The sequence below is a fragment of the Rhamphochromis sp. 'chilingali' genome (assembly GCF_963969265.1).
Source record: "Rhamphochromis sp. 'chilingali' genome assembly, chromosome: 7".
Taxonomy (NCBI): domain Eukaryota; kingdom Metazoa; phylum Chordata; class Actinopteri; order Cichliformes; family Cichlidae; genus Rhamphochromis; species Rhamphochromis sp. 'chilingali'.
Window position 1 is genome coordinate 18,669,073 of NC_137934.1, and position 24,373 is coordinate 18,693,445.

The window sequence follows — 24,373 nt, forward strand, 5'->3', positions numbered from 1 at the left end:
GAGGGACTACAGAGTGATGCAGCAGCAGTTTGACACACATATTGATTTGTTTATATTTCCCCCGATTTTAAATGGTTACGCTCAGAGTACTTGCAGACATATTTGGTTTGCATTGTGGAGAAAATTATCTGACAGAGGAGGCAACAGGCAGTTCAAAAACAAGTTTTATCAGGTACGAATTAAAGGGCCAACCGGAGAAACTGGATAAGTTGTTTAGGTCTTGCTTGGGAGGGAGATGTGTGATGATAACGAGAAAGAAAGCTTAAATTTGCATGTCTGTAAACGAAGTCTGGGACGCAGTCCTTCCTGGAGCGCCTGTGTTTCATGTCTCCCAGTGAAATGAGATCCAACCCGTTCTCCAGCACACCTCCGACCGCCTCAACCTGCTCTCCGACTGCGAGCACGTTATCGACGGTGTCATCGTCAGACATAACAAGACATCACCTGTGTGACTCTGGCGAATACACTTCCACGCAGCGGCGGACTATGAAAAGTGTGCGTAATGATTAAACATCACGCTCGGAAATACGCCCCCCCGCGCTCATCGGTCACAGATGACTGTCCGCTGGCCCTGCAGGCTGTCCATGTCAGCAAACACCACGACACGCTGAACGAGGGAACGTGGCCGCAGACGGGCGCCAAGATGCGGATCTCCAAGGCCAACAAGGGCGCGGCGGTGGTGAGGGCTGTCCGGCGGCAGGCGTCTCCTCAGCCGTCCAGTCTGGAGAGGATGTGGAGCGACAGAAAGCTGTCGAACTGTGGACCTGAGGGGAGAGACGGGGCAGAAGCTTCTGGGAACGGGATGGAGGGACACGAAGGGGGGCCACCCCGTGGGAGGAAGAAGGCATCCAAACCACATGTGAAGACCATTTTCTCCCCCGAGGACAAGGACCCCAGGGTGAAGGAGGAGACCGGAGAGGGACACGCCTTCGAACCCGGAGGGGAGAGCAACTGGTGTGATTTGTGCTTCGAGTACATCTTCGAGAATGGTCTCACCTGTGCAGGTGAGGGTGCATGTGATTAAGTCAGGGGTGTGGGGGAGCCCACAAGATAAGGGGTCTAAATAGAAGGTGGAGGAATCCCAGAAGATATGGAGATTTTAATCTAAGCGGCTTGAAGCATTTAATGCAAAAGATCTCCCAAATATCCAGTTATTTCCTTTTGCTGAGCTTCACACAAACTCCACCACAAGTCTATGATCCATCTACATATGCTTTGGGAAATACTGTCAGTTATTTTGCTGACCAAAGAGGTAAAACAGTTGCAACAGTCCTACATGATATTTATGTGGATAAATGAAAGAAACATGCAGGTTTTCAGCACTATAGGTACAAGTTTGCCGTTTTGGGGTTGGGTTATTTTTTGGCTTGTGTTTTGGATTTTTTTTTTTTTTTTTTAGAGAACAATGAACCAGTTGTTCATCAGGTCTTTTAGGGAAGTTTAACTGATTTGAATGAACAGGTACACTCTATCAGTGACATCAGCATTTTCAGGTAGCGCCATCTGATATGTAGTAATCGCTCCTTGTTTCTGTGCTGGTGATGACTTAAATAGGCAGGGCTACGAAAGAAGCCCAGCGCTGGAATGCATGTTGGCATCCAGAAGGACCGGTTCAGGTGTAAATGAAAACTGGGTGACTCCTCAAGGGCAAACTCTGGACCTCCCTGTGTGTCCACTTCTGTCGAGCAAACAATAGAAATAGGAACCTTAGAAACAATTTCTTCTTCCCTAATGTGTAGAGCTCCAAACATGGTTGCAGTAGTATTTGTTTTTCGATGGAAATTAGATGGAAGTTTTGAATATTTGAATATCTGCTTCAAATACATTAACCCTTTGTACTGCATAACTACATAATCGTCCTTGTAGAAATTCCTAACTTATTTTATAAAATGATAAAACGTGTCATGACTAAGATTTTCTGTCAGATCTTCAGTTTCTGTTTCAACCTCAGTTGTGTTGTGGAATTCAAACAATGCTCAGTTGTTATGAAGGAATAAGGTATCTCCCCTACATTATAACACTACCAACAGCTCGAACTAAAAGGCAGGATCCATGCTTTCATGTTGTTTACAGCAAATCCTGACTATAACATCTGAATGCCGCAACAGAAATCGGGCCCATCAGAAGGATTTTTCCACTCTGATGTTGTGCAATTTTGGTGATTTTGTGTTAGTTGTAGCTTCAGTTTCCTTTCCTGAAGTGGCACCCTGTGTGGTCTTCTGCTGCTGTAGCTCATCTGCTTCAAAGTTTCAGACTTTGTGATAAGTGGTTAGGCTATTTCAGTTACTCTTACCTTCCTATCAGCTCAAAGTAGTCAAGCCAGTTACCCTCTGATCTCTGAGATCAACAAGGCATTTTTGCCCAGAGAACTGCTGTTCACTGGATTTTATCTTTTTCAGACATTTTCTGTTTGAACTCTATTTCAACAGCTTCTCAAATACTCAGTCCAGCCCGTTTGGCACCAACAGACACGACATCTTCAAAGTCACTTAAATCATCTTTCTTCTCCTTTCTAAAGCCTGGTTTGAGCATCAGCAGGTAGCAGTTGCCTTAGTGCATTGTGTTGCTACTATGTGATTGGCCGATTAGATAGCTGATTAAAGAGAAGCTGAACAGGTGAACTAATAACCCTTTCAGGAGTTTGAGACTCAAATGGTTCTGATTTTTTGAAAGGTTTCCAATTTTAAACCACAATTCACCTTGTTCTCACTGTACTCATTTACTTCATCTTATAAGGATGGATCAATTTAAATGTGAAGATATTTGAAATATACTCATTTGCCCATATATATATATGTATCAATGTTAGAGACAGAAAAAAGTTTAGTCAAATAAACACTTTTTATTTTATAAAATATACCATCCTCAATTGCGTATCATCATTCTTTTCACATGTTTCCTCTCCTATAGTAGACTGGCTAGATATTAGCTAAAGTATGCTAATGTTAGCTAGGATTAACAAATTCAAGATCTATTTATCCCGGTTAGCTGAAAACGTCTCACGTAGAAAACCTTTAATATCCAACATTTTCCGTTTTATTCCTTCATGCACTATGTTTTCAATTTTTCTTCTACTTAATGCTAGAAAAAATATTATCAAAGAAGGACATTAGCTAGCTTTAGCTATAAAACTATTGACCTGCTAATTCTGATTAGCTAAAAATACTCACTCAGATTTTATTAAGAAAATATGTGCTACTTTAAATAGTAGCATTCATAACTTTGGGACAGCCACAAACAATTCTGATAAGCAAATAAAACAATAAATAAAATAAAACAACTAAATATGAAAAGAAAAGAAAACATTATATTTGATTTGTTAGCTTCATAAAATTGAAGTTGGTGTTAAAACACTAACTGCAGCAATAAATACGCTTTGCAAATCTCCAAAACTCCCTCAATAGGCCTGATTTTGATATCAATATGCATTTAATCTTCTGTAATATTATACTTAAACCACATATTGTACTGCATAAAAATCTGAGAAACCCAACAGATACAACACAAACTGTTTTACTACTCTATCTCTCTCCCTTTAGCTATTTAACTTCATTAGCCTACATTTAATGGATAATGAGTTTGCAATGTGCACTATGGCTTCCTGTCACTTTAATCAGCCATGCTGATGGAGTTTGTGTTTGTGCCTATGGCTTTTCTCTATTAGCAGCCACTCACAGAGTCTGTTACAGACCCATGATTTCACCTAAATTTTAACAAAAAACCCAACCCCCAACATTATTATGCCTTGCAGTTGTCCTGCAATCCTCTACAGAGCACTGTTAATATCCGTATCTGTCACTCGCTCACTTATTAACACACAGAAACAGTGACTTATAAGGCATCCAAGCCTTGCAAGAGCATGGTTCAGTTATTTCTTTCAAAGGTTAATTTTTCAGCTGAATGTTGAAATTAAAGTTTTCGCACAACACAGTGTTCGGTAAAAAGACTTAATGGAAATATTATAGCTTTTACTGGGGAATACATGCTCATGGTTTTGCCAGAGTAAATCAGCAACATAAGAGAGAACTGAAGATCATTGTGATGATAATGATTGCTGAAAGGTAATATAACAGGAATCACTGTTCGCATGTTTTCCATTACACCCATAACTGGTACCAATAGAGTAATTTCCAGGAAACTTCCAAGAAAATTATTAAACCATGACAAGCCTGTAAATGAAACAATGCCAAGTCCTTGCTGGGGGTTTTTCTTTGCTGAGGAAGAGGTTGGTATTTTAAAGAGTATTTATAGACTTCATGTCACCTTTAAGCTGTATCTTCCTGATTGCAATGTTATGGGTCCATTTGTTATTGCTATAAAAACTAATCTAAATAATAAAGTAAGTAAAAAGAATAAGATTTAGAAATGTGAAACTGTAATATAATAAAAAACAAAGTTTTTTTTAATATAAAAAGAGTTTAAATAGCTCAATATTTTTACCTAATCTAAATTTAAATATTTAGAGTTTCTCTGACATTTTTTTACCTGTTTAAGTTAAAAGTAAACTGGTTATCTTTGATTAACTTGACCAGTTTTGCAGATTAAGAAACCAGTATTTAAAAATAAACTTCACTGTACTGATTTCTATTGTTTCTCTGTTTCTGTTGTTGGGTGAGGATTCATGGAAAAGAGTCAATATTAGCTTAAAAGTTAGCTAAAATGCTTGACATCATACAGCACTCAAAGTTTTGTCCATAGTTGTTCTGTGTCTGTTAAAATGTTTGAGTTTCCAGTGTACTCTAATATTTTATGCTTTTTAAACAATAACTGGTTCAGTTGGGAAAAGTGAAATGAGCTACAGAAAGGTAACGTGTTGTCCTTGGTTCAACTTCTGTATGAAAGCGGTTTAGCTCACGCTCTCTCTCTCTTCCTGTGGGTCTGTCATCCTATGGCTCTTTCTCCGAAGTAACAGGAACCACCGAAGAGAGCCGGGGATCTTTGTCTTTGGGTTTAATGTTGCATTAGTGTGTGTATTCATTAGTCGGCTCTGTAGAAGGGATTTCTGTAGGCGGCTGCAGCTTGTTTCCAGTCAGTTTGCTCTCTATTTTTGATGTGACAGAATAGAAATAGCAGCACTTTGTCCTCCCTCAGTGTGATTCTTCTTCTTCTTTAAATGGCTCTTTATTGTTAAGCTTCTGCATCCTTCAGTTCAAGCTTGTCCTCTACATTTAAATATGGCTTAACCCACTGTTCTTCCTATTTTTGTCTACTTGTTCAGATCTAGAGCTCCTTTTAAAGAAGCCAAGTGCTTCTATAGCTTACTTAGCATTAGCCAATAGATGAAGCACTCAGGCTAATGGCTGCTGACATCCGTACTCCATATGAAGCCACAAGAGCTGTCAGAATACCAACAAATTAAAAATATCCCATTAATTGTTTATTGTTGTTTACACGGTCCCATTTTCACAAGCTCAAAAGGAAACACACAAGTTTCTTAGCCGAGTGCAGGTTTTTTATTTCATGACTAATCAAGAAGATAAAAGACTCATTTAAAGTGATGACTTTGTTAATGGAAACTTTCAACATATGTCACACAATAGTGCCACCTTATTGTGTATACATACATAATATATTAGAAACAGATATATATTTGTACTTTGTAGCTCTTATTTATGGTTATTACATAAAAAAAAAAACAATGTTTCCAGTTAATAAGCAGTAGCAGCAAATGATAATGACATTACCTTTAAACAAAGGAGAGATTTTAGGAAATGGGGTAGGATTAATTTCTTCATTGTAGTATAGTGTTATAACTAGTGAAAACATTAATCTATATTAGTGTTTTATTATAAGGTAATAATACAATCACATTGTTGCTATATTAAGAATGTTTATTTCCAAATACTACACAGAAATGATGATTTTTATTGCTCACACTGTTTCTGCCTGATGGTATTGCTACATTTTTTCCACATTATCACTCCTAGTTATTATCACATTATGTAAGTTTCAGTCCAATATTACTCAGCTAAAAACTACAGTTGATACTAAGCTATTACTTACTTATAATTTGATATCTAGCAGCTACTTCCTTTTTATTTCCACATCATTTCCTCATGTTACTACTGGGCTGTGCCATAAGAATAACAACATGCAAGTATGATCAAAATGATTTAAAAAGTAGCAAAAAAGTTGACATTTAGTCATTAATACCTAGATGGAGGTTTGTTAAAGAGGCGAGGATAAAAATCAACAGATCGGCGTCTGAGCCGGAGACAGTGGAGAGGTTTCATAGTTCAGAGAGTCATTTAGAAGCACTGTGAGAAATACCAAAGCTCATTGTTCAAACCTCTTCAGTGTAGTCTGCCTTCACCGTGTGTGTGTGTGTGTGTGTGTGTGTGTGTGTGTGTGTGTGTGTGTGTGAGAGAGTCAGCTGCTGTCCTGTTGTTTGTTCAGTCACTGTGACAGTTTGGCTCCACAAGACACTTTTAGCCTGTGGCTAATGACACACACACACACACACTACAAACACAAATGGGTGACGGTGTCTCTGGGAGGAGGGACCAGAGTAGAGCAGTTACTGCAGACAGAGACGCATCATGGATGGGAGTGAAGGATGACTATTTTGTGGAATTATATCAAGTTATGTTTGGATATGAATCACCACCTGAAGCCTGCAGGAACCCAGAAAACCTCAAAACAGTGTTTGTGTGTGTGGGGGGGAGACAGAGTGTGTGTGTGCAATGGGGTTTACCAAAAACTTTGGGAAACCTCTGAGGAGAATGTCCAGATTTTTCTATCGCTTTCCAAAAGTGATGCGACGTTCTGGACGCCTGGAAGTCAGTCTGCTGTGGAGAAGCTCTGGTGAGTTATGAGCGATGAACAGGACAGACCATTTAGGTGGCCAGTATTCACCACGGTCAACTTCTCTTATGCAGTTTCTTTCCATTCTCCTCGTCTGTTAGTGGAAACGTATCCTATAGTTTACAGTAAACTGAACTGTTCTCTGGTAAGAAGAAACCTAAAATATCATGCTGTGGAAACAAAAATTAAAATAACTTGTTAACCTGTTAACTTGTTAAACAAACACACCTCAAATGTCAGTGCCCTGCTTCATTTCTGCTGCTATTAGTGTGTGTGTGTGAATGTGCTGAGGTAATGTCAAACCTCTTCAGTCTTTATTTTTCTCTTATACTTTTATCCTTTTTATACGCTGACTGGCTCAAGGTTTGATTACATACGCCCAAGCGCGTGTCCAGACATGTTGACAGGAACAAAAGAGACAAGACTAGAAAGATAATGAGGGGATAGCAGATGGCTGCTGTATTCAGCCCACACCTGTCCTCATTCACGCACCTGTCTTTGTCTTCTAACTTGTGTACAAGTATTTGCAGTTAGTGGACACAATATGTAGTCCTACCTACATATTTCACGCCGGATACTTAACCCTTTCTGCAGGAACTGCATTGTCTGATTTTACATTCCTTGTTAATGCTTTCTCTTTAACTCCTAATGCACCAAAGTCACTTCTATTATCCATCCATTTATCCATGGATGTGGAGCAGTAGCAACTACCTCCCAGTCTACTAGTCCCCAGTTGTGTTAAAAAGGTTCTGTTTTTTTCGGTTTTGAGAAGTGGAGATACACAAGGACATTGCTTTTATTTTTATTACACAAAGGAGCACGATGGTAAAGGGGAAGCTGCATCCAGGACAGAAACAGCCGCATTTTACTGCATTTTTCAGGTCCTTTAAGCACCTGCACAGACAGCATCCTAATGCTAAGCTAGCCAGGAGCACAGAGTCATGACAAAGCTGAGTGAATGCCAACCCCATCCCAGCAGCTAGACTCTGAACTTCAACAGGTAAAAAAAGAAGCGATGAGCAGTCAGGCTGCATTCCCATCACTCCCATCCTGAGGCCGCCAAAGTGGAAGCCTTTCGGCAGTTGGATGAAGTGGAAATTCTGTCCATAAAAATTATGAACACAATCTGTGGTAAACACTTTACCCAGGTAAAGTCCAACACTCACTGGGAACAATCTGACCTACTGCTGCTAATGCAGGCCAAGCTCTCACTGCATTTGTAAGGGACCGAATGGCTTGTAGCAACTGACCAGATGCCCTTTATGCCCATGTTTACTTGAGAAAAATGTTTACTTATGGCATAAGTAAACATTTTTCTCATTAGTTTATAGTCCCAGACTTGATTTAAGTCTTAATAAAATTTGAAGATTATTTTATAAATAATGACCCTGTTAGAATCACAAAGGAAGACAAAGTAAGGCATCCCATATGGAAAAGATATATATAAATCTTATAAAGTTTGTATCTGTCTTGTGTGAAACTTGTATGAAAAGCATACAAGAGTGAAAACACATATAAGATCCCTTGAAAAATTATATAATGAAACTTGTATGTTTTGGATACTTAACAATATATGAAAGTAATGAGAAAGTGGCCACTTTCATGAGTAAATCATAAAATTCTTTACTATTTCTTTTCCATATGGGATGTTTTAAGCTAGCCCAACTTTATGATTGACGTGTGTGTGTGTGTGTGTTTGTTTGTTTCAGCACATGAGTGCTAAAGGAGCCGGAGCCTCATGGTCCCTCTCGCTGCACACACAGAACAAATTATAGAACTCGTGCTAAAAAAACATTTCACTTTTCACACACGGGTGAAAAATCCATAGTGTCTAGCCAGTTTTGGATTTCTGACCTTTGACCTCTGATGTGAGACCCTGCTGAGTTTTAATGTAAGATGCTAAAAGCCAAACTGAAATGGTAGTTTTGGCTGCAGTCAGTCAAGTTTCAGATTGTCCAGACTCATCAAAGCATTTTATTATATTTTGGACAAAATAAAGAGAAAAGTAGCGTTAAATACAACAAATGTAATTCTAATTTTTGATAAAACGTTCCTCAATCTGACCTTCCTAAATCAAGATTTTCATATTTGAGAGAATTTTTTCTATTATGTTTTGCATTTGCTGTGTTAACCAACTGAATCAGAACTAAATTCAGAAGAATACAACGAGACAAATACTTTTAATATACAGCTCACTTATTAAAATCTCAACAAAAGTTGTACATTTTTCGCTCTATTAAAAAATTGTGTCGTGTTTATCTTTTTAAAGTAGTTTCTATGTATCTTTAATTCAGTCACTTATTATATATTAATACAGTGACAACTCACTGTAAATGAGCCCTTTCTCAAAATGTGTTTTCACATGTTTATAGGCTTAAAGTTAGGTGTAAAAACTTTACCATTCACGCTGCATCTGCACTGAAAAAAAGAAAAGGTTACAGAGTTTATGTGTGTGTGTTTGAGACGTTCCTCCAGCGGGCTGATTGAGTCTGATCGATTTGTGGAGTCTGGGAAATGCTTTTATCCCTGAGACAGCAGATGAGGCAAATGGAGAGGAAGATGATGAAAAAGGAGGAAGAAAAAAAACGCAAAAAACTGAGATATGATGGAGATCACTGGAACAGCCCTAACAGTCCTTACTGAAGATGAATGTTTACCTTTTTTGTCAGTTATATTGCAAATGCAAGGACATTTTTTGGTATTCCTGTACACAAATTTCCATTCATCCATCTGTTCCATTTTCCAAAGCCAGTATCAGTATCGAGTGATACATAACAACTGAAGACTCCTGAGAACATTTCACTTTGTTGAAGTGGTTTAAAAGTCATGAACACAAACTAATAGGTGCTTTTCACTATTAGACTACAGGCTGCTATTAGACAGTGTGAACATGCCATTAATTATTTCAGAATAAAATATGAATGTAGCCTTCACCCATTGGTTAGTTAAGACGATGACGACGAGCGGATGATGGCATCATTGGCTAATGATCTATGAGTTGCGTATAGCAAACAAAATACCCTTGATAATCCTCCTTTCTGACACTAATTATTTTGCCATAATTTACTAAATTAATTGTAACAGAAGTGAGCTGTTTCTGTTTCACAGCATCTTCCAGACTAAAAAAAGATGCAACACTTCTCACCCAGCATTAACAGCTGAGTCCTGGACAAATGTGAACACGCCAGATGGCCGCGGCCTCGTGGACAATCTAAATTTTATTTTTTTGATCTCTCATGCCTGACTAAAACATGTTTGTCCTATAGCAGACACCGTAGCTAGGGTGATGCACCTGAACTGGAAGGGGTAAGACAACAGAACCCAGTTGACTGCAATCTACTAACATTTAGTGGTGAAAAATGTCACACACTGTAACGTTTAATTTTAGAATCAGAAAGACTATTTATCCCCAAGGGGCAATTAGGACTTAGAAGCTAGATCCATCTTTTTTCTGGGGGTTTTCGTTTCAATTAAAAGTAGAAAATGCAACTTTATGGCGGAACCAAAATCTTTATCATGGTTTAAAGTGCTACACTGACTTTTTTGTGGTTTGGTTTGACGCAGCACCTGCTATGTGTTGATATCTTCTTCATGTCCAAAAATAACCCTGCATGCTGCATAATGGTATTGATGGATGGATGTACAAGGCTCTTTATGACTTCCTCTGTGGATCAGGTTCATTGTCAGAAGGGATTGAGGTGGATGATTGGACAGGCGGATGACTGGATGGGCAGGAAACTGGATAGGCCGACCCAACTGTAGTCATAACAAGCTACGAAAGAGAGCAAAGGAGAGAGGGGAGGAGAGAGTGACTGCAGATGGCTGAGTCAGCAGTCCTACGTCCATCCATCCATCCACCACTGCCACCCCTCCTCCTCCACCTCTCCTGTCTGTGTGCCCATCTCACTGTGGCCTCCATTTGACTGTTAAATCACCCACTCAGCACAACAACAGAGAGAGAGAGGCAGACGGGGAAACGGGGGAGAATGGCACATCAGCATCTGAAGCACGGCCGAGAAACACCGCAAAGGGAAAGAGGAGAGAGTGTTGGCATGTGTGGTTCCATTCAGCGCGAGTGTGTGTGTGCAGGAGGATGTCATGTTGAGGCTCGTAGACAGGATTTCAGTGAGTGTATGAGTTGAAGATGGGAGATGGGAGCAGCCATGTGCAAACTGTCGGATAAAGTTGGACAGCACGTGAGAAAGAAGTCGACAGGTAGGATCATGGGACTAAAGACACACACACACCTGCACGTGCGAGGCTCGTGTAGGGTTGTGTTGGGGTGAATAATGTTTGTTTGATTACAAGAAGTGACTATGAACAACCCTCCTCCTCGGTTCTATTTGTTTTAATGGTGCATTTGGGTTGTAGCCAGTTGTAGCTAGCTCGGTGTGTGTGTGTGTGTGTGTGTGTGTGTGTGTGTGTGTGTGTGTGTGTGTGTGTGTGTGTGTGTGTGTGCCACTTAATTTAAAGTTATAACAAAAGTTGGGCACCACAGGGAAGAAGATATGACTTCAGTGGCTACATTTAGTCTGCAGCTAACTTGTTTTCATGTTGATTTAGCCTTAAATATTTTTTATATATTCCTGTGTCATGAGAACAAAGCTGTAAACATTGCTTAATAAGCTCTGTTGTGAGGCTAAGACTGTTTTTAAAATGGGTTTTTATGTCCAATCACAAAAGTTGAAATCCCTAAAATGATTGACTTAGTGATCAAAAAGATGAGGAAATCTATATTTTTGTTGTTGGAACAAAATTTTCATGTTTTCTTTGATAAATGGATAAAAAGATGATTCTTACTAATTGCTTAATTTCTATCAAATGACTGGAGTTTTAAAGCTGTAGCAAACAGTTTGTCTGAATTAAATATGTTTTTAGTTGCTTTGGTGATTGATGTGTTAGAATCTGTAAGCTGTCTACAATTAGATAACTGCATTAATGAGATCATGTTTATTCCTTAAAATATAAGAATGGTACATGAACACTGGAGGATCAGATGAGCTCATTCAGCCAAGCTGAAGCTTCAAAGCTGCCGCTCAGTGTTTTTGTCCCATGATTCTCAAACTTTTTCAGTTCATGGAAACATTTTTGTTTCTAAAGCTTCTCACGTTGTGGCGATAGGACCATCCTGTAGGATAGGCTCCAGCCTGCCACGCTGAATGTGATGAGTGGAAGAACATGGATAAGTGGATGGCTGTTTGATTTTAAGCCAAACTTATTTCTCTAATTAAGAAAAAGCACTTCTATAATCAAAGAAATGATGCTGTATTTGTGAGCCACCACTAGTTTGCAAAGAAGATGAATTTGACTCAATCAGTATCATCCAGAAAATGTCATTTTAAAATTTTCCTACAGGCTTTGCTCATCTGAAGTATCCTTGAATGTGGAGCCCGAATCTTGCTCACTGACTTTTTGTTTTTATTTAATGGTAATTTGGAAAAGAAATTGTCATATTTAATTCCTCTTTATTTGCATTTCAATGTTAAAACATAGTTTAATCTCACCGGATTTTATTCTGAAACCTCTCCCTCCTCCATGTCATCATTTGCATGTTGTTGTTTTCCATTTGCAGAAGAAGAACCTTAACCGACACGCTGCCCTTATCAAAAGAGCATTTGCATATACGTTACAGAAACTTTTTTCCGTATGCATATCTGCTCCTTACTGCTAACCCTATCATTTATACTTTTATTACCAGTGAATGAATCTATAATCAGGTCATTTCTCTGCAGGTTGCAAGTACGCGTGCCACACTGCATGTCGGGACAAAGTGGCACTGGACTGCCATCCTCCATTGTTGCCCGTCAGCCAGGACCAGCTCAACAACAACAACACGCCGCTCCATGTGAGTACACAAAACACTCTGACTGGGATTTCTCGCTTTTGTTTTCCAGTCAGCTCAGTCTAATCCAACTCACGAGAATCTCTTTGTGTGTAACTGTGGTCCAATTATCCACAAATATGTACTACAGTGTGGTTTAAAAAAAAAAAAGAAGATTATTTAGTGTTATGTGATGGTGAAATAGTGTTTAAGGGGAACCACACACTTCAGTGACCTCCCCTCTGTGCTGTCTGATGATTAGAGATTAGTGTTTTATTGTTAGCCAGTAACAGCAGTTAGTTTTATTATTATTATGTAAACTGTTATTCTCTCCGAAATCTTCTTTGTCTGTGGAAACAAAAACTACATACATTTATTTGTTATACTAGAGGAGTCTAAAAAGTCTCCTGCGTTGTAAAACCCAGGTTATTTTAAATTTCGGTTTATTTGTCACTGTAATGCTGTTGATCACCTCTGGATTGTGCTGTAGGCTCATTTTTTAGCTGGTGCAGTTTGCCGTTTCCCACTTTTGAGCTATCCACACACACACAGTACAAGAGAAAAGAGGAAGCTAACAGTTTATTTCATTATCTTTTGTCGAATGGTGTTAATGCAGTGCTGTGCCTCGTTACCTGGCAGTACAGGCAGAGTAAGACACGCAGATTACAGGCATGACGGGAAAGTATTTACTCTTTCATCCTTTGGTAGAGATACCCTCTACCGAAGGATAACAACCAAATATTAGTTTGAAAAACATTTATTTAAAACTAAAATGGGCACAAATATATATTTTCAAAATGTCACCGTAGTTACCAAAGTTAGGATATTATTGCTTCAGCAGCCAAAACTTTAAGCACAACCTGTAACAAATTATCTTAAAAGTAGAAATAAACTTAAAATGACAAAAAAAGACAAACACTGACTGTACGACTTCATAAATCCCTAAAATAAAGTAGATCAATTATGTTATAGTTTTTCAGTCACTGATCAGACAAAACAAACGTTCTGACATAAATATAGGTTTTAAGAAACTTTGTTTTGTAAGTGCTTTGCTACTTGTTCTCTAATGTGTGCCGTTCTCCTATTTTTGTATATCGCTCTCTTGGTTTTATTTCTGTTTCTCCTGTCTGCTGTCTGTTTATATTTTATTCCAGCACAGTTGGTGTGGAGCACCCACAATTTCGTTGTACATCTACAATAACAATAAAGGGCTATTCTATTCTATTCTATTCTATTCTATTCTATTCTATTCTATTCTATTCTATTCTAGTCTAGTCTATTCCTAAAGTGCATTTTAGAGACCCAGTTCATGAAGTGATTAGTTAATTAGCTGATAATGTGATGGATGTGGTATAAAATGATATTTATCTGAGCTGGAAAACATGTTGGAGTCTGTTTTTGATTGTTTTTGACACTCGCACACATCCATCGTGCATCACTCACCAAGAATTGTGTGTGTGTGTGTGTGTGTGTGCGTGCGTGCTTGTGTGTAATTCCTAGAAGACAGCTGGGTGTGCAGGAGGCCTGGTTCATGTAAAGTGTTTTTGCAGACCACATGAGGCTGTAGTGCAACACCATACAACTGTATCTCTGTAGGCTTTCAATAACTTTAACTGTGTGTGTGTGTGTGTGTGTGTGTGTGTGTGTGTGTGTGTGTGTGTGTGTGTGTGTGTGTGTGTGTGTGTGTGTGTGTGTGTGTGTGTGTGTGTGTGTGTGTGTGTGTGTGTGTGTTAGCACAGCCAGCTAGAGTTATTTCCTTCATAGGAAACCGTTACAGGATGTGTGACACTGGCAAAAAGAGAGAGATCAGCGTGCAAACACTCACGTGTTCGAATCACAACACTTCTATTAAAATAAATAAACCACTCGTCTTTCTCCGGTCAACAGTCACATTCCATTTTATACAAGTTAAAACCCTCCCATTATTGTATTCATGCACTAATCCACATTTTAATGGATAAATATTTATATATGCACAGATAAGTTAATGATGAGTCAGCAAATGAACAGAACACAGAGAGGAGCTGTGATATAACAGCACTAAAAGTTAGTTTTTAAATGTGTTTTAAGTGTAATAATCAATGAAATATTCTTCCTGAATCCATAAAAAGGGGTCCTATTGGGCTTTTTCTTCTTTTGTGATATAATATATCTAATGAAGATGTACAAGTAATCCCTGTGAACAAACAGCTCGGACTTTAGATTGCTCTAAATGTTCAGATTCAGATATTTTTCTCTATGTTTGGCTACTGTGTGAATCATGCAAAGCTGCTCTAGGATAGTCCAAAAATAGAAGTATGGCTGTCTCTAAGTCCCACCCTGATAAAAGATGGCTGGGAATTAAATGGAAGTAATGTGATTCTTCTGGATTTTGAGTTTTTCTCTTGTTGAGTTTTTGATCCGTCTATCCCTCCATACATACAACCATTCCCAAGCCAGTCAAGAGGCTTAATCTCTCTATCTTGTCATGGCTGTTTTCCTGGCATCTTCCCAGTAGGAAATGCTCACTGGTATCCACGATTGAGTTCTTTTGGAATGGGAACCTTTCCGTAAAGTGACCATCGCCGTCAAACTTGGCTCTCTCTTCACCACAACGGATTGGTGTGTCTACATCACTGCTGATGCCACACTGATCCATCGATCCATCACTCACCTGCTCCAGTCTCCCTTCACTGGTGAACAAGAGCGTGAGATACTTAAACTCGTCCACCGATCCCAGCAAACATTTAGACGTGGAATGACCAATCTGCTGCTGGTGTTAGTTTCAAAATAAAAGTTGCGCTGATGTCGGAGACAGAACCTCAACATTGTTTCGAGCTGCTTATTGACAGTAGCACACAGACCTTTGTTAGGCCTTTTAGCAGGAAAGCGGACACTGCAAAGATACCTCAGACTCCGCCCTCTCACTCTAGGGCCTATTTCTGATCCCACTGATTACACGGTCAATCCAGCACATCACAAGGCTGCTGACATCAGGGATGATAGATAAGACAAAGTATAAGATAATATACTCCATTATATCCTCTTTAGATTCCCATCATGTTCTTGATCAAACCAACGTCACACCTCACTGCTTACATCCCATCTGGCAGTGACATTGTTGTAAACTCCACTGAGTTTCAAAGAGTGGTTTTGGCTCTCGTGTTCATCAACACTGGTGTGGGTTTATTCTTCGAGGAGGAGGAGGATTAGCTCAGCATAATTTCAAACCAATGCTGAGCACATTTGCTTTCTAATAGTGCTGAGTAATGCTGAGTAAAGAGCTTTTGTGGGCTTTTAGGTGTCAGTTATTAAAAATACATTTCTGGTGTGGTTGTGGTGTGTGTGGCCACAGATGTGTAGCAGACATGCATGTGTTTTCAGTTAAACGGGTTGTATGTGTGCTGAGTCACTGATTGATAATGAGCATGTACTTTTCTTTTAATAATACATTTAAAATCCCCCTTTTTTTGTTGTTTTTGAAAACGTGTCAAAAATGCAATGTTGCCTGTAAGGTTTTTTAAGACAGCTGAATCATGTGAGAGAGCGACTGTCTGTCTGAGGTCTGTGGCGGAGACGTCGGCTACAAACCGAATGCCTGAGATAACGGCGTGATATGCCGCCGTAAGGCAGTCGTGAGTGCTCGTGTTTTAGAGAAAGTAGTGAAGTCTGAGTGTGTCTTTGTGTATGTGATCAAGTCAGTTGTGGATTGTGAACCTGCAGTCATTTCTCCATCGTTTCAGGTCCATCCATGTATTTTCCTAACCACAAACAGCCATTCACAGGCACACTACAGCCAATTTAGACTCACCAATTCCTCCTAAAGTCCAAAGACTGTACGAGGAAGCCACAGAGAACTCACACAGACACACTGAGAGACTGCAAGCTACACACAGAAGTCTGATTTCAAGCCCTATTTTCTAAATTTTCGCCTTTTTAAGTGTCAGAAAGAAGTATTAGCTTATCCAGGTTAAACTCATTGGCTAATGGCTTTCAAGGCAGTTTTCTTTATATAGTGCCAATCACGATCCAATAACAGAGAGAAAACCCAACAAGCAAGCACTTGGTGACAGTAGGAAGGAAAAACTCCCAGGAAATCTGCATTATGGATGAACTGGAGGCAGTTAGCTTTTAGAACACAATGACAAAAATGAATTATAGAAGTCCAGCCTAGAAGTAATAAATGTATTAACTAATTTTACAGCATCATTCTGAGACAGGATATATCTAATTTCTGAGATATTTCTCAAATGACAGAAAGCAGACCTTCATATTTGTTTAATATGCACGTTGAAGGACACATCCGGGTCAGAAAGAATTCCAAGATTTCTCACAGTCTTACTGAAGGACAAGGTAAAGCCGCAAGGCGTAAGCATCCGGTTAGACTCCATGTTTCTAAGATTTTAGGGCTGACTACAATAACCTCCGTTTTATCTAAATGTAAAAGCAGGAAATTAGAGGCCATTCAAGTATTTATGCCTTTAAGAAATGCCTGCAGTTTAACTAATTGGTGTGTGTCATCTGGCTTCATGGATAGATAACGCTGGGTATCATCTGCATAGCAGTGAAAATCTTTATCTTATCTCACTGTCACTTGTTATCCATCATTTAGAGCTGGTTTGTAACATCCTGGACAGCTGAATGCAAACATAGTTACAGGTACAGAAAAACAGCCACCTACCTGTATGTACGTATGCTATACCTTTTGCGTTGTACTACCACACAGCTGCAGTTGTCGTGAATCATGTCTGTTAGAGCTGCTGATTGGCTCTTTGGGGGCAGGAATAAAACAGCCCTCCCATATTAGATTTCTATTCCGGGTTCTCGCTCTTGTAATGTTTATTGGAGTTGGAAGTGTAGATGTGGATGCCTGTCAGCAATAGCTGAGCTACACACACAAACCCACATACACACACCTGTGTTAGTTATCACAGTGACAGTGATCTCACACAGCAGCCAGCCAGTGTTTGGAGGCATTTACTCAAGAGTGTAATACTAGCGTCCCGTGAGAACAGCGTATCAAGAAGTAGGTCAGCAGGCATCAAAAACAGTGCAAACACCGCACGCGAAACTCAAACAGCTTGAGAGGAAACACTCGAAATTTTAATGTTAAACTACTGAGTGTTTAATTAGGTAAACGGTCAATTCAATAAGCTAATTCTTCTAGTGTGTTTTACTCTTTGTAGTATACTTTGTACATAGTACAATTTACTCTTTACTCATTGATTTCTTTTCTTATTGAGTTTTCTTATCAATTTCTTTTTGTTGTATCTTATTTTTATGTCTTTTTATTTTCTATTTTTATTGTTTTTGATAATATCTCTAATTTAGTTTTACTGATTCACTTTATAATCCTTGTACTGCTGTAACAAGGAAATCTCCTAAGTATAGGATTAATAAAGCTAATATCTATAAACGATAGAAGTAAAAACTGTCACTATGTGCTTTTTTTTTTCTGTACAGTAGATTAACGTATGTCCTAAATTACCTCTAGTCCTAACAGAACTCTTAACAGACAATAAATATTGACCAACCACAACAAGTTATTTTTTCCCCCTTGAGGCCTAAAAATGGTTCTTCTTTCTTTTTTTATGTATCTTTAGTTATTCTTGGACCTCTTTCCTTTATCACACTTTCCAATACAAATGTCATTTTTTTGAAAATTATTACTTATATTCTCCTGCATTTGATTTTTATTCAGTAAAACTTTTGCAGAAACATCTGCGGGTTTGCGTTCCAGTCAACTGCAGGGGCGTCAAAACTTTAGTTATTTTTGAAACTGACAAAAGATACAAGCCCGTTATTGCTTTGAACTTTAGTAACCGGAGATAACATTTACACAACCTCCTCTGGAGAGGCCGTACAATATGTGTACCAGTTATAGTCCTGCCATGTGATAGGTTTAGCTGAAGGGGGAGACAGTTAATGAGTGATGGGGAGAAAGAGGGAATCAGGTCTATTTCCTCTGTGCTGGGAAAGACAAACATGGGCAGACAAGAGGAAACCAAGACGGCACAGGGAAGGCGACTGATCTTTGGCTCTAATGGAGCCTCTTTAACACCACCCAGTCAGTGGAGGATGATTTATTGGGGCCTGATGTCACATTAACTGCCGCGTTGGGTTTTCAGGAAAATAGCCGGAGTTACTGTAAAGACCATTAATGATAGGGAACACTGATTTCTTATCATTACCTTCAGCTTTTCCTCCAGTGCTGCTGTCCCTGATCATTACTGGTGACTCCCACTGACTTAATAAAATAACCACAAACAAAGCAGAAAGAAAAATGATTGCTAAATTTCATAGTATACTGTACAATTAGCAGATGCGTAGTGGCTCAGACACAATATGGCACTGTATGGAAAAACAGATTTTCTGGCCCTGAAGTGAGTCCCAGCAGTTAACAGCTGTTTACAGATCATGAAGCCGACATTTAGAGGAGCTGGAAACCGTGGGAAATATTTCTGCACACAGGAGGACTTCCAGAGTTAAGTGAAAGTTGCGTCAGGGCCAGGGGTGTCAAACTCCTTTTAGTGTCTGAGCCACATGAAGCTCAATTCAATCTCAAGTGTGCCAGAAAAGTAGAACCACCTACCCAAGTCTACCGAAAACTCTCAGCAAAAGAAGGTATTTTTTTTTGTTTTGCTTAATTAATTGTATAAAAAGCCTAAATCCTCAAGGTGCTTCATATTATAAGGTAACAAGAGAACCTCCCAAAACACTGCAAAGATCATTTAGCAGGCTGCATGTTAGACACCATGTCTGGTCTCTAGGGGTGTGAAATAGTATGAGGCGATTAGCATTGCTGCAGATGACTTCTTGCCCAATTTACAAAATTGTTTTATTTCATCCACACAGAAAAGTTTTCCAGCATGAACAATCTCTTTAAGGTCACGCCAGCACATCTCAGTAGGATTTTAGTCCATTCTAAATCCTTAATTTTGCTGTTTTTGAACCACTCCGAAGTGGACTTGCTGGTGTGTTTTGGATCCTTGTCCTGCTGGACTAGCTGAGGGTGCTTGAGCTTCAGGGCATGAACTGATGGTGAGAGATTTTCCTCCAGGATTTTCTGTTAGAGAGCAGAATTCATGGTTTCATGACCATCACACTACCACCACCATGGTTCACTGGAGTATTTGCAACCCTTCCCAGACTCATGGATGTCAGTGACTTTCAGCTTTTTCAGCTGTTTCTTTAGATCATGGCTTCATGTGTTGGTCTGCTTCACTTTGTCACACGGGTTCTATTTAAGTGATTTTTGGATTCAACAGTGTAGTTTGTATTTACTCGGCCTGTCTTTGCCTAATATTAAAATTAGTTTGATGATCTGAAACAAGTGTGACAAATATGCAAAAACAAAGAAAACAGGAAGGGGCAAACACTTTCACAGCACTGTAGTCCTCGCCACAACGTCACAAAGTCAGAGTTAACAGTGAGAAACAGCATGAATCTCAGTGTGCAAATATTTATTTGAAAGGGTTTTATATTGTAACTCAGTAGGAAGGAGAGCGGGAACAAAACTCAAGGTAATGGTTTTAAAGTTAGGAAGGCAACTTTAAAAAAGAAAAGAAGGAATTTTAATGGGTTTTCCCTCTGAGTTTTATGGTTGCTCATTAACAGCTATATGCTAGAGCCGGGGTGAGGTCACATTAAAGTAAATACACACAAACACACACACACACAAGCCAAACCAGTGGAGAGCAGCTGTAAAATCAGCATGGGAAAAGGTTTCTGCTCTTTTTTTCTACATTGTTCCTCCCAGAGTTTATTCTGCTGCTTAATTTGGGGCTTTATTCTGTTTCTCTGTCTGTCTTTTGTCAGTTGAGATTTAACCTGAAACACAGCAGTGTTTGAAATCCTATTTTATGCTTTGACCTTACTTTACTACTGTCTTGGTGTATTGGCACATTTTGTGAACATTATCCTGCCTGTAGTCAGGACAAAACTAAACTATAGTTCACTGTTGCCGACTTCAGATACTAGTTGGAGCGAGATTCACAGAAATTGGTTAACAGCTTAATACTTTTAAAGGATGAAATGTGTAGCAGGTGAGACCTGTAGATCCTGACCATTCCTGTGTCTGTGTCAGGGATAATTAAGGATCCTGCAGATCTGCAGATGTAAAGCTCCTCTGGCAGAGTCCAAAAATAAAATATAAATATATAGATCTGGAAATGAGCAGTTCTCTTTTCAGTAACACAGCCTTCCTGACTGGTTGATGAGTCCCCAACCTGTTGGTGCGCAGTTGCTTGAGGTTGCTGTCATTCGCTAGGAGAAATTGGTTCAAAAGAGGTATATGGTACTGCCCTAAAAAACTTTGATTGCCCTAGTTACCCGTAGTTTTGTGAAAAACACTGGCTTTTCTGCAAAAAGTAGCTGATCAGTAGTGAAACTGTAAAAACTACAAACAGTCATTGTTTGGTTGTGCGCTAATGCAAAACTTTTACACAAGAATTTTCTGTTTCTGCACTCCAAATGTCATGTAGACTACAGGCAAGTCTAGCAGTGCTAACAAACAAAAGCAATTTCAGGGAGGTTATTGATGCAGCCTCCTTTCTGTGACTTATTCTAGTGACAGCCTCCAGCGACCACCTGTCAGCCACTTGGTGATACACATTTTCCCCAGTAACCAGTGGTTACCATAATCATTTAGAAGAAAGACTTCCACAAACAGCTGTAAACAAAAACAAAAAAAAATTTCAGGTAACATATTTTGGATACTTGAATTATAAAACACTCTCTGCATTAATCTAAATTGCAAAAGTGTTTGTCTTCAACTTGTAGAGCGAAGTAAATGAGATAAAACTATATGAAATATAATTTGACAGAAGTATAAGTATTCACGTATCTGCTGATTGAAGGATTCTGTGATGCAAGTGAACTTTTTCTGGCTATCGTACTAAAGACACTTTGTTATATTTTAGTCCAAACCAATAGACAAATGTTGGTACTGTTTTGCAGATATGGAAGAGTATATGTGACACGATCTTCAAAAATCCTAATATGCAATTCAATTCAACATTTGTAGTATGAGCAGAGGATTTAAACTTGCAGCATTTCCAAACTGTTTTATGACTTTTGTCATAAAAAGCTGAGTATGTCGACTGTGGAGACGTTTTCATTAACAGACAGTGCCAAACAATTTTATGTAGACAGCAGACGACTGAGAAATTGTAACCATTTTTCATTTGAAGTGTGTGTTTGTGTGTTTCTGGACATAAATAAACAGTTGCTCAACAGTTTTGATGTTTCTTGGTATGGAAAATGTTAAACTGACATATTCACTGTGGCACCAAAATGTGGAAACTCAGCAGAAGCTGCTGGGGTGGGACACACACAAACACATGTGGATAAAGCTCATAACTACAACAACTAAATCATCTGAGACAGAAAAAAAAAGAAGTTATTCAGAGTTATTCTAGACGTTTCACCTCCACACAACCTTTCAGCAGAGCTAAAACAGCACACACACACCTTTTTTTACTGCAGTATCATCACTTAAGATAAAGGTCAGAGTACGCAGACTTCATTCTTTTTTTTAAGAAAATAAAATACCACTAAAACTGTTACATTTTAATAGCTACTTCATTTTATGTTGTTGACTCACTGTTGAACAAGGAGTTCAAAACATGGGCGGAGCACGCTTTAGTGTGTGGTGCCCATGGCCCCCAGTCTGGACACCTCACACAATCACAGACAGCGTAAATACGGACGTAGCAACCATGACGTCAATCGCTGGTGAGCAAAGTCGTGTTGTGAAGCCTCAAGATGAGAGTTTTCATCATCGCCATCTTTTGGAACTGGGCATGACAATCACTGGGAACAAATTGCCAGTCAAAAAACGTTAGCTGCCGAGCATAAATGATGATCGTCTTTACGGACACTTAGAATACCTCAATTTACAGAATGGATTTAATGCCCTGTGTTAAAAATGGAGAAATGATAACTTTAGCAACTGTTTAAGATTTTTTTTTTTTTTTTCAATCATCTGAAGGTTAAAACAAAACTTAGACGAGTCTTTATGTGGTGGAAAAATCAGTTTCAAAATCAGAAAGCTAGAAATGGCTAAAGCCCAGTTACCGCTATAAAATGTGCACTTGTCTACAAAAAGTTTAAGCACTTTTGGACATTTGTGTAGATTCTCTATACACAGGCTTTTCTGCCAGTGCCACCCCTTTGTATCTAATGCGGCCAACACAAACAACAGGGAAGGAAGCACACTGAACTACGGTTCACGTTCATGTTCAAAGTAAAACAGGAAGTAAACTCAGAGAGACGAAGACAAACACTAAGCTAAACGTGATGGCAGAGACACAAAGCAAGAGAAACTAGAAAAACAACGATAAACCGGCACAAAAATATAAAGAATAATATAAATAAAACACGTGTGAGGTCTTCACTCGCATGCTCGCTCCCTAAATCTGCACTCAGATATCAGGAATATAAGAAGCTCATTTCTCCAATGACATTTTGTTTCATGCTTGAATCGGGATTTACTGTGTAAATCAGACAGGATTAAGAGTTGGATTGTTGCACGGAGGCAAGCTGCTTTACCCTGTTTGTAGTCTTAGACTAGACTAAGCCGACTGTCTCCCTGGCTGCAGATTCACAGTTAGCGTACGGATACCAGGGAACTATCACAGCTGTCTTCTAAATCACTGAAAAAGGAGGAATAAACATCCAAAACTTGTTTACTGTTACATTAAACCTCTGAAACGGTATTTTAAACCTTGTTGGGGTATCGTGGTAGTCCAGATGAAGCCAAATCATTTAAGTGCAGCATTGAAACAAAACGTCAAAAAAGTATTTTCATCTTGCAAAGCTGAAAATTTCCTCCTTTTTTTTTCTTGTAAGCAGTTGTTCAATCAGTTAAAAACATAGCTGCTTCAGTGTTTCTTCTCCAGGCCAATGAAAGACTTGAATTTCAGGATATCCCTCAGCCACCCCGTCCTTATCTCACATCTGGATTCATGCAGTTGTCCCTGTAAACAAACATCATCACAATCCGTCTTATCATCCCACTCTTCCTCTTCGTGTATCTTTCCTAATCTTCCCTTTTCTCAGCTCCTCTCCTCTAATCAGACAACTATTGTGTTAAAGAAAACACAGACGGATCTGAAGGCTTACCTGGAAACAGATTGAGACAAGGAGATGGAGGCAGAGCCTGAGAAAAGGTCAAACCTGTTGAGATAAAATATGTTTGCATAATAAGCAACTGCCATTTCAGCTGGAAGAATGAGGCAGGCAGGGAGATGCAGGCAAGCGTGAAGACGTTAATCAAAGTCGAAAAACTTCAAAGAATCATACATTTGAACAACTGTAGGACTTAAAAATAAAATGACAGATACTGCAAACCTGTGTCGGGTGAAGAATCCAAAGATTCGACAAACCAATCCTTTGAATCACATCATCTCATTCTGAATCACATTTGACAAATTATACATTGTTTGGAAGCACAAACCCTTCAGATTCAAACAATATAAACATTTTAATGATGCTAATCCTGCAGGGACAATTGTCCCTTAATTTGTAATGGAAGTGCGTACACAGCAAAATGGCAGCTTCCTTCAGTTTCTGTCTTCTATTGGGGTCACACAGGTCCTGAATCGCTGAGCTCTGGATACCATTTTCATTATCCTACAAACACAAAACAAATTATAATGGTGGTTTGTGAAATACTCAGGACATTTAATATTTCTATACACATATTTTACATTTTTTAAATTTTTCTGAGCACAAATTTTCATCAGTACTGATTTCTGTCCAAGTGAA

General features: G+C 39.0%; 1 protein-coding gene across 1 annotated transcript in view; it reads left to right on the top strand.

The window, feature by feature from the left end:
* The first annotated feature begins 72 nt into the window (after positions 1-72).
* The window catches only part of rassf3 (Ras association domain family member 3), a 70,961-nt gene continuing 46,660 nt past the window's right edge, over positions 73-24,373 (top strand). The window contains exons 1-2 of the mRNA XM_080887393.1: positions 73-1,004; positions 12,537-12,649. Of these exons, the coding sequence (XP_080743519.1) occupies positions 503-1,004; positions 12,537-12,649 (615 nt within the window). The 5' untranslated portion in view covers positions 73-502. The remainder of the gene's footprint in view (positions 1,005-12,536; positions 12,650-24,373) is intronic.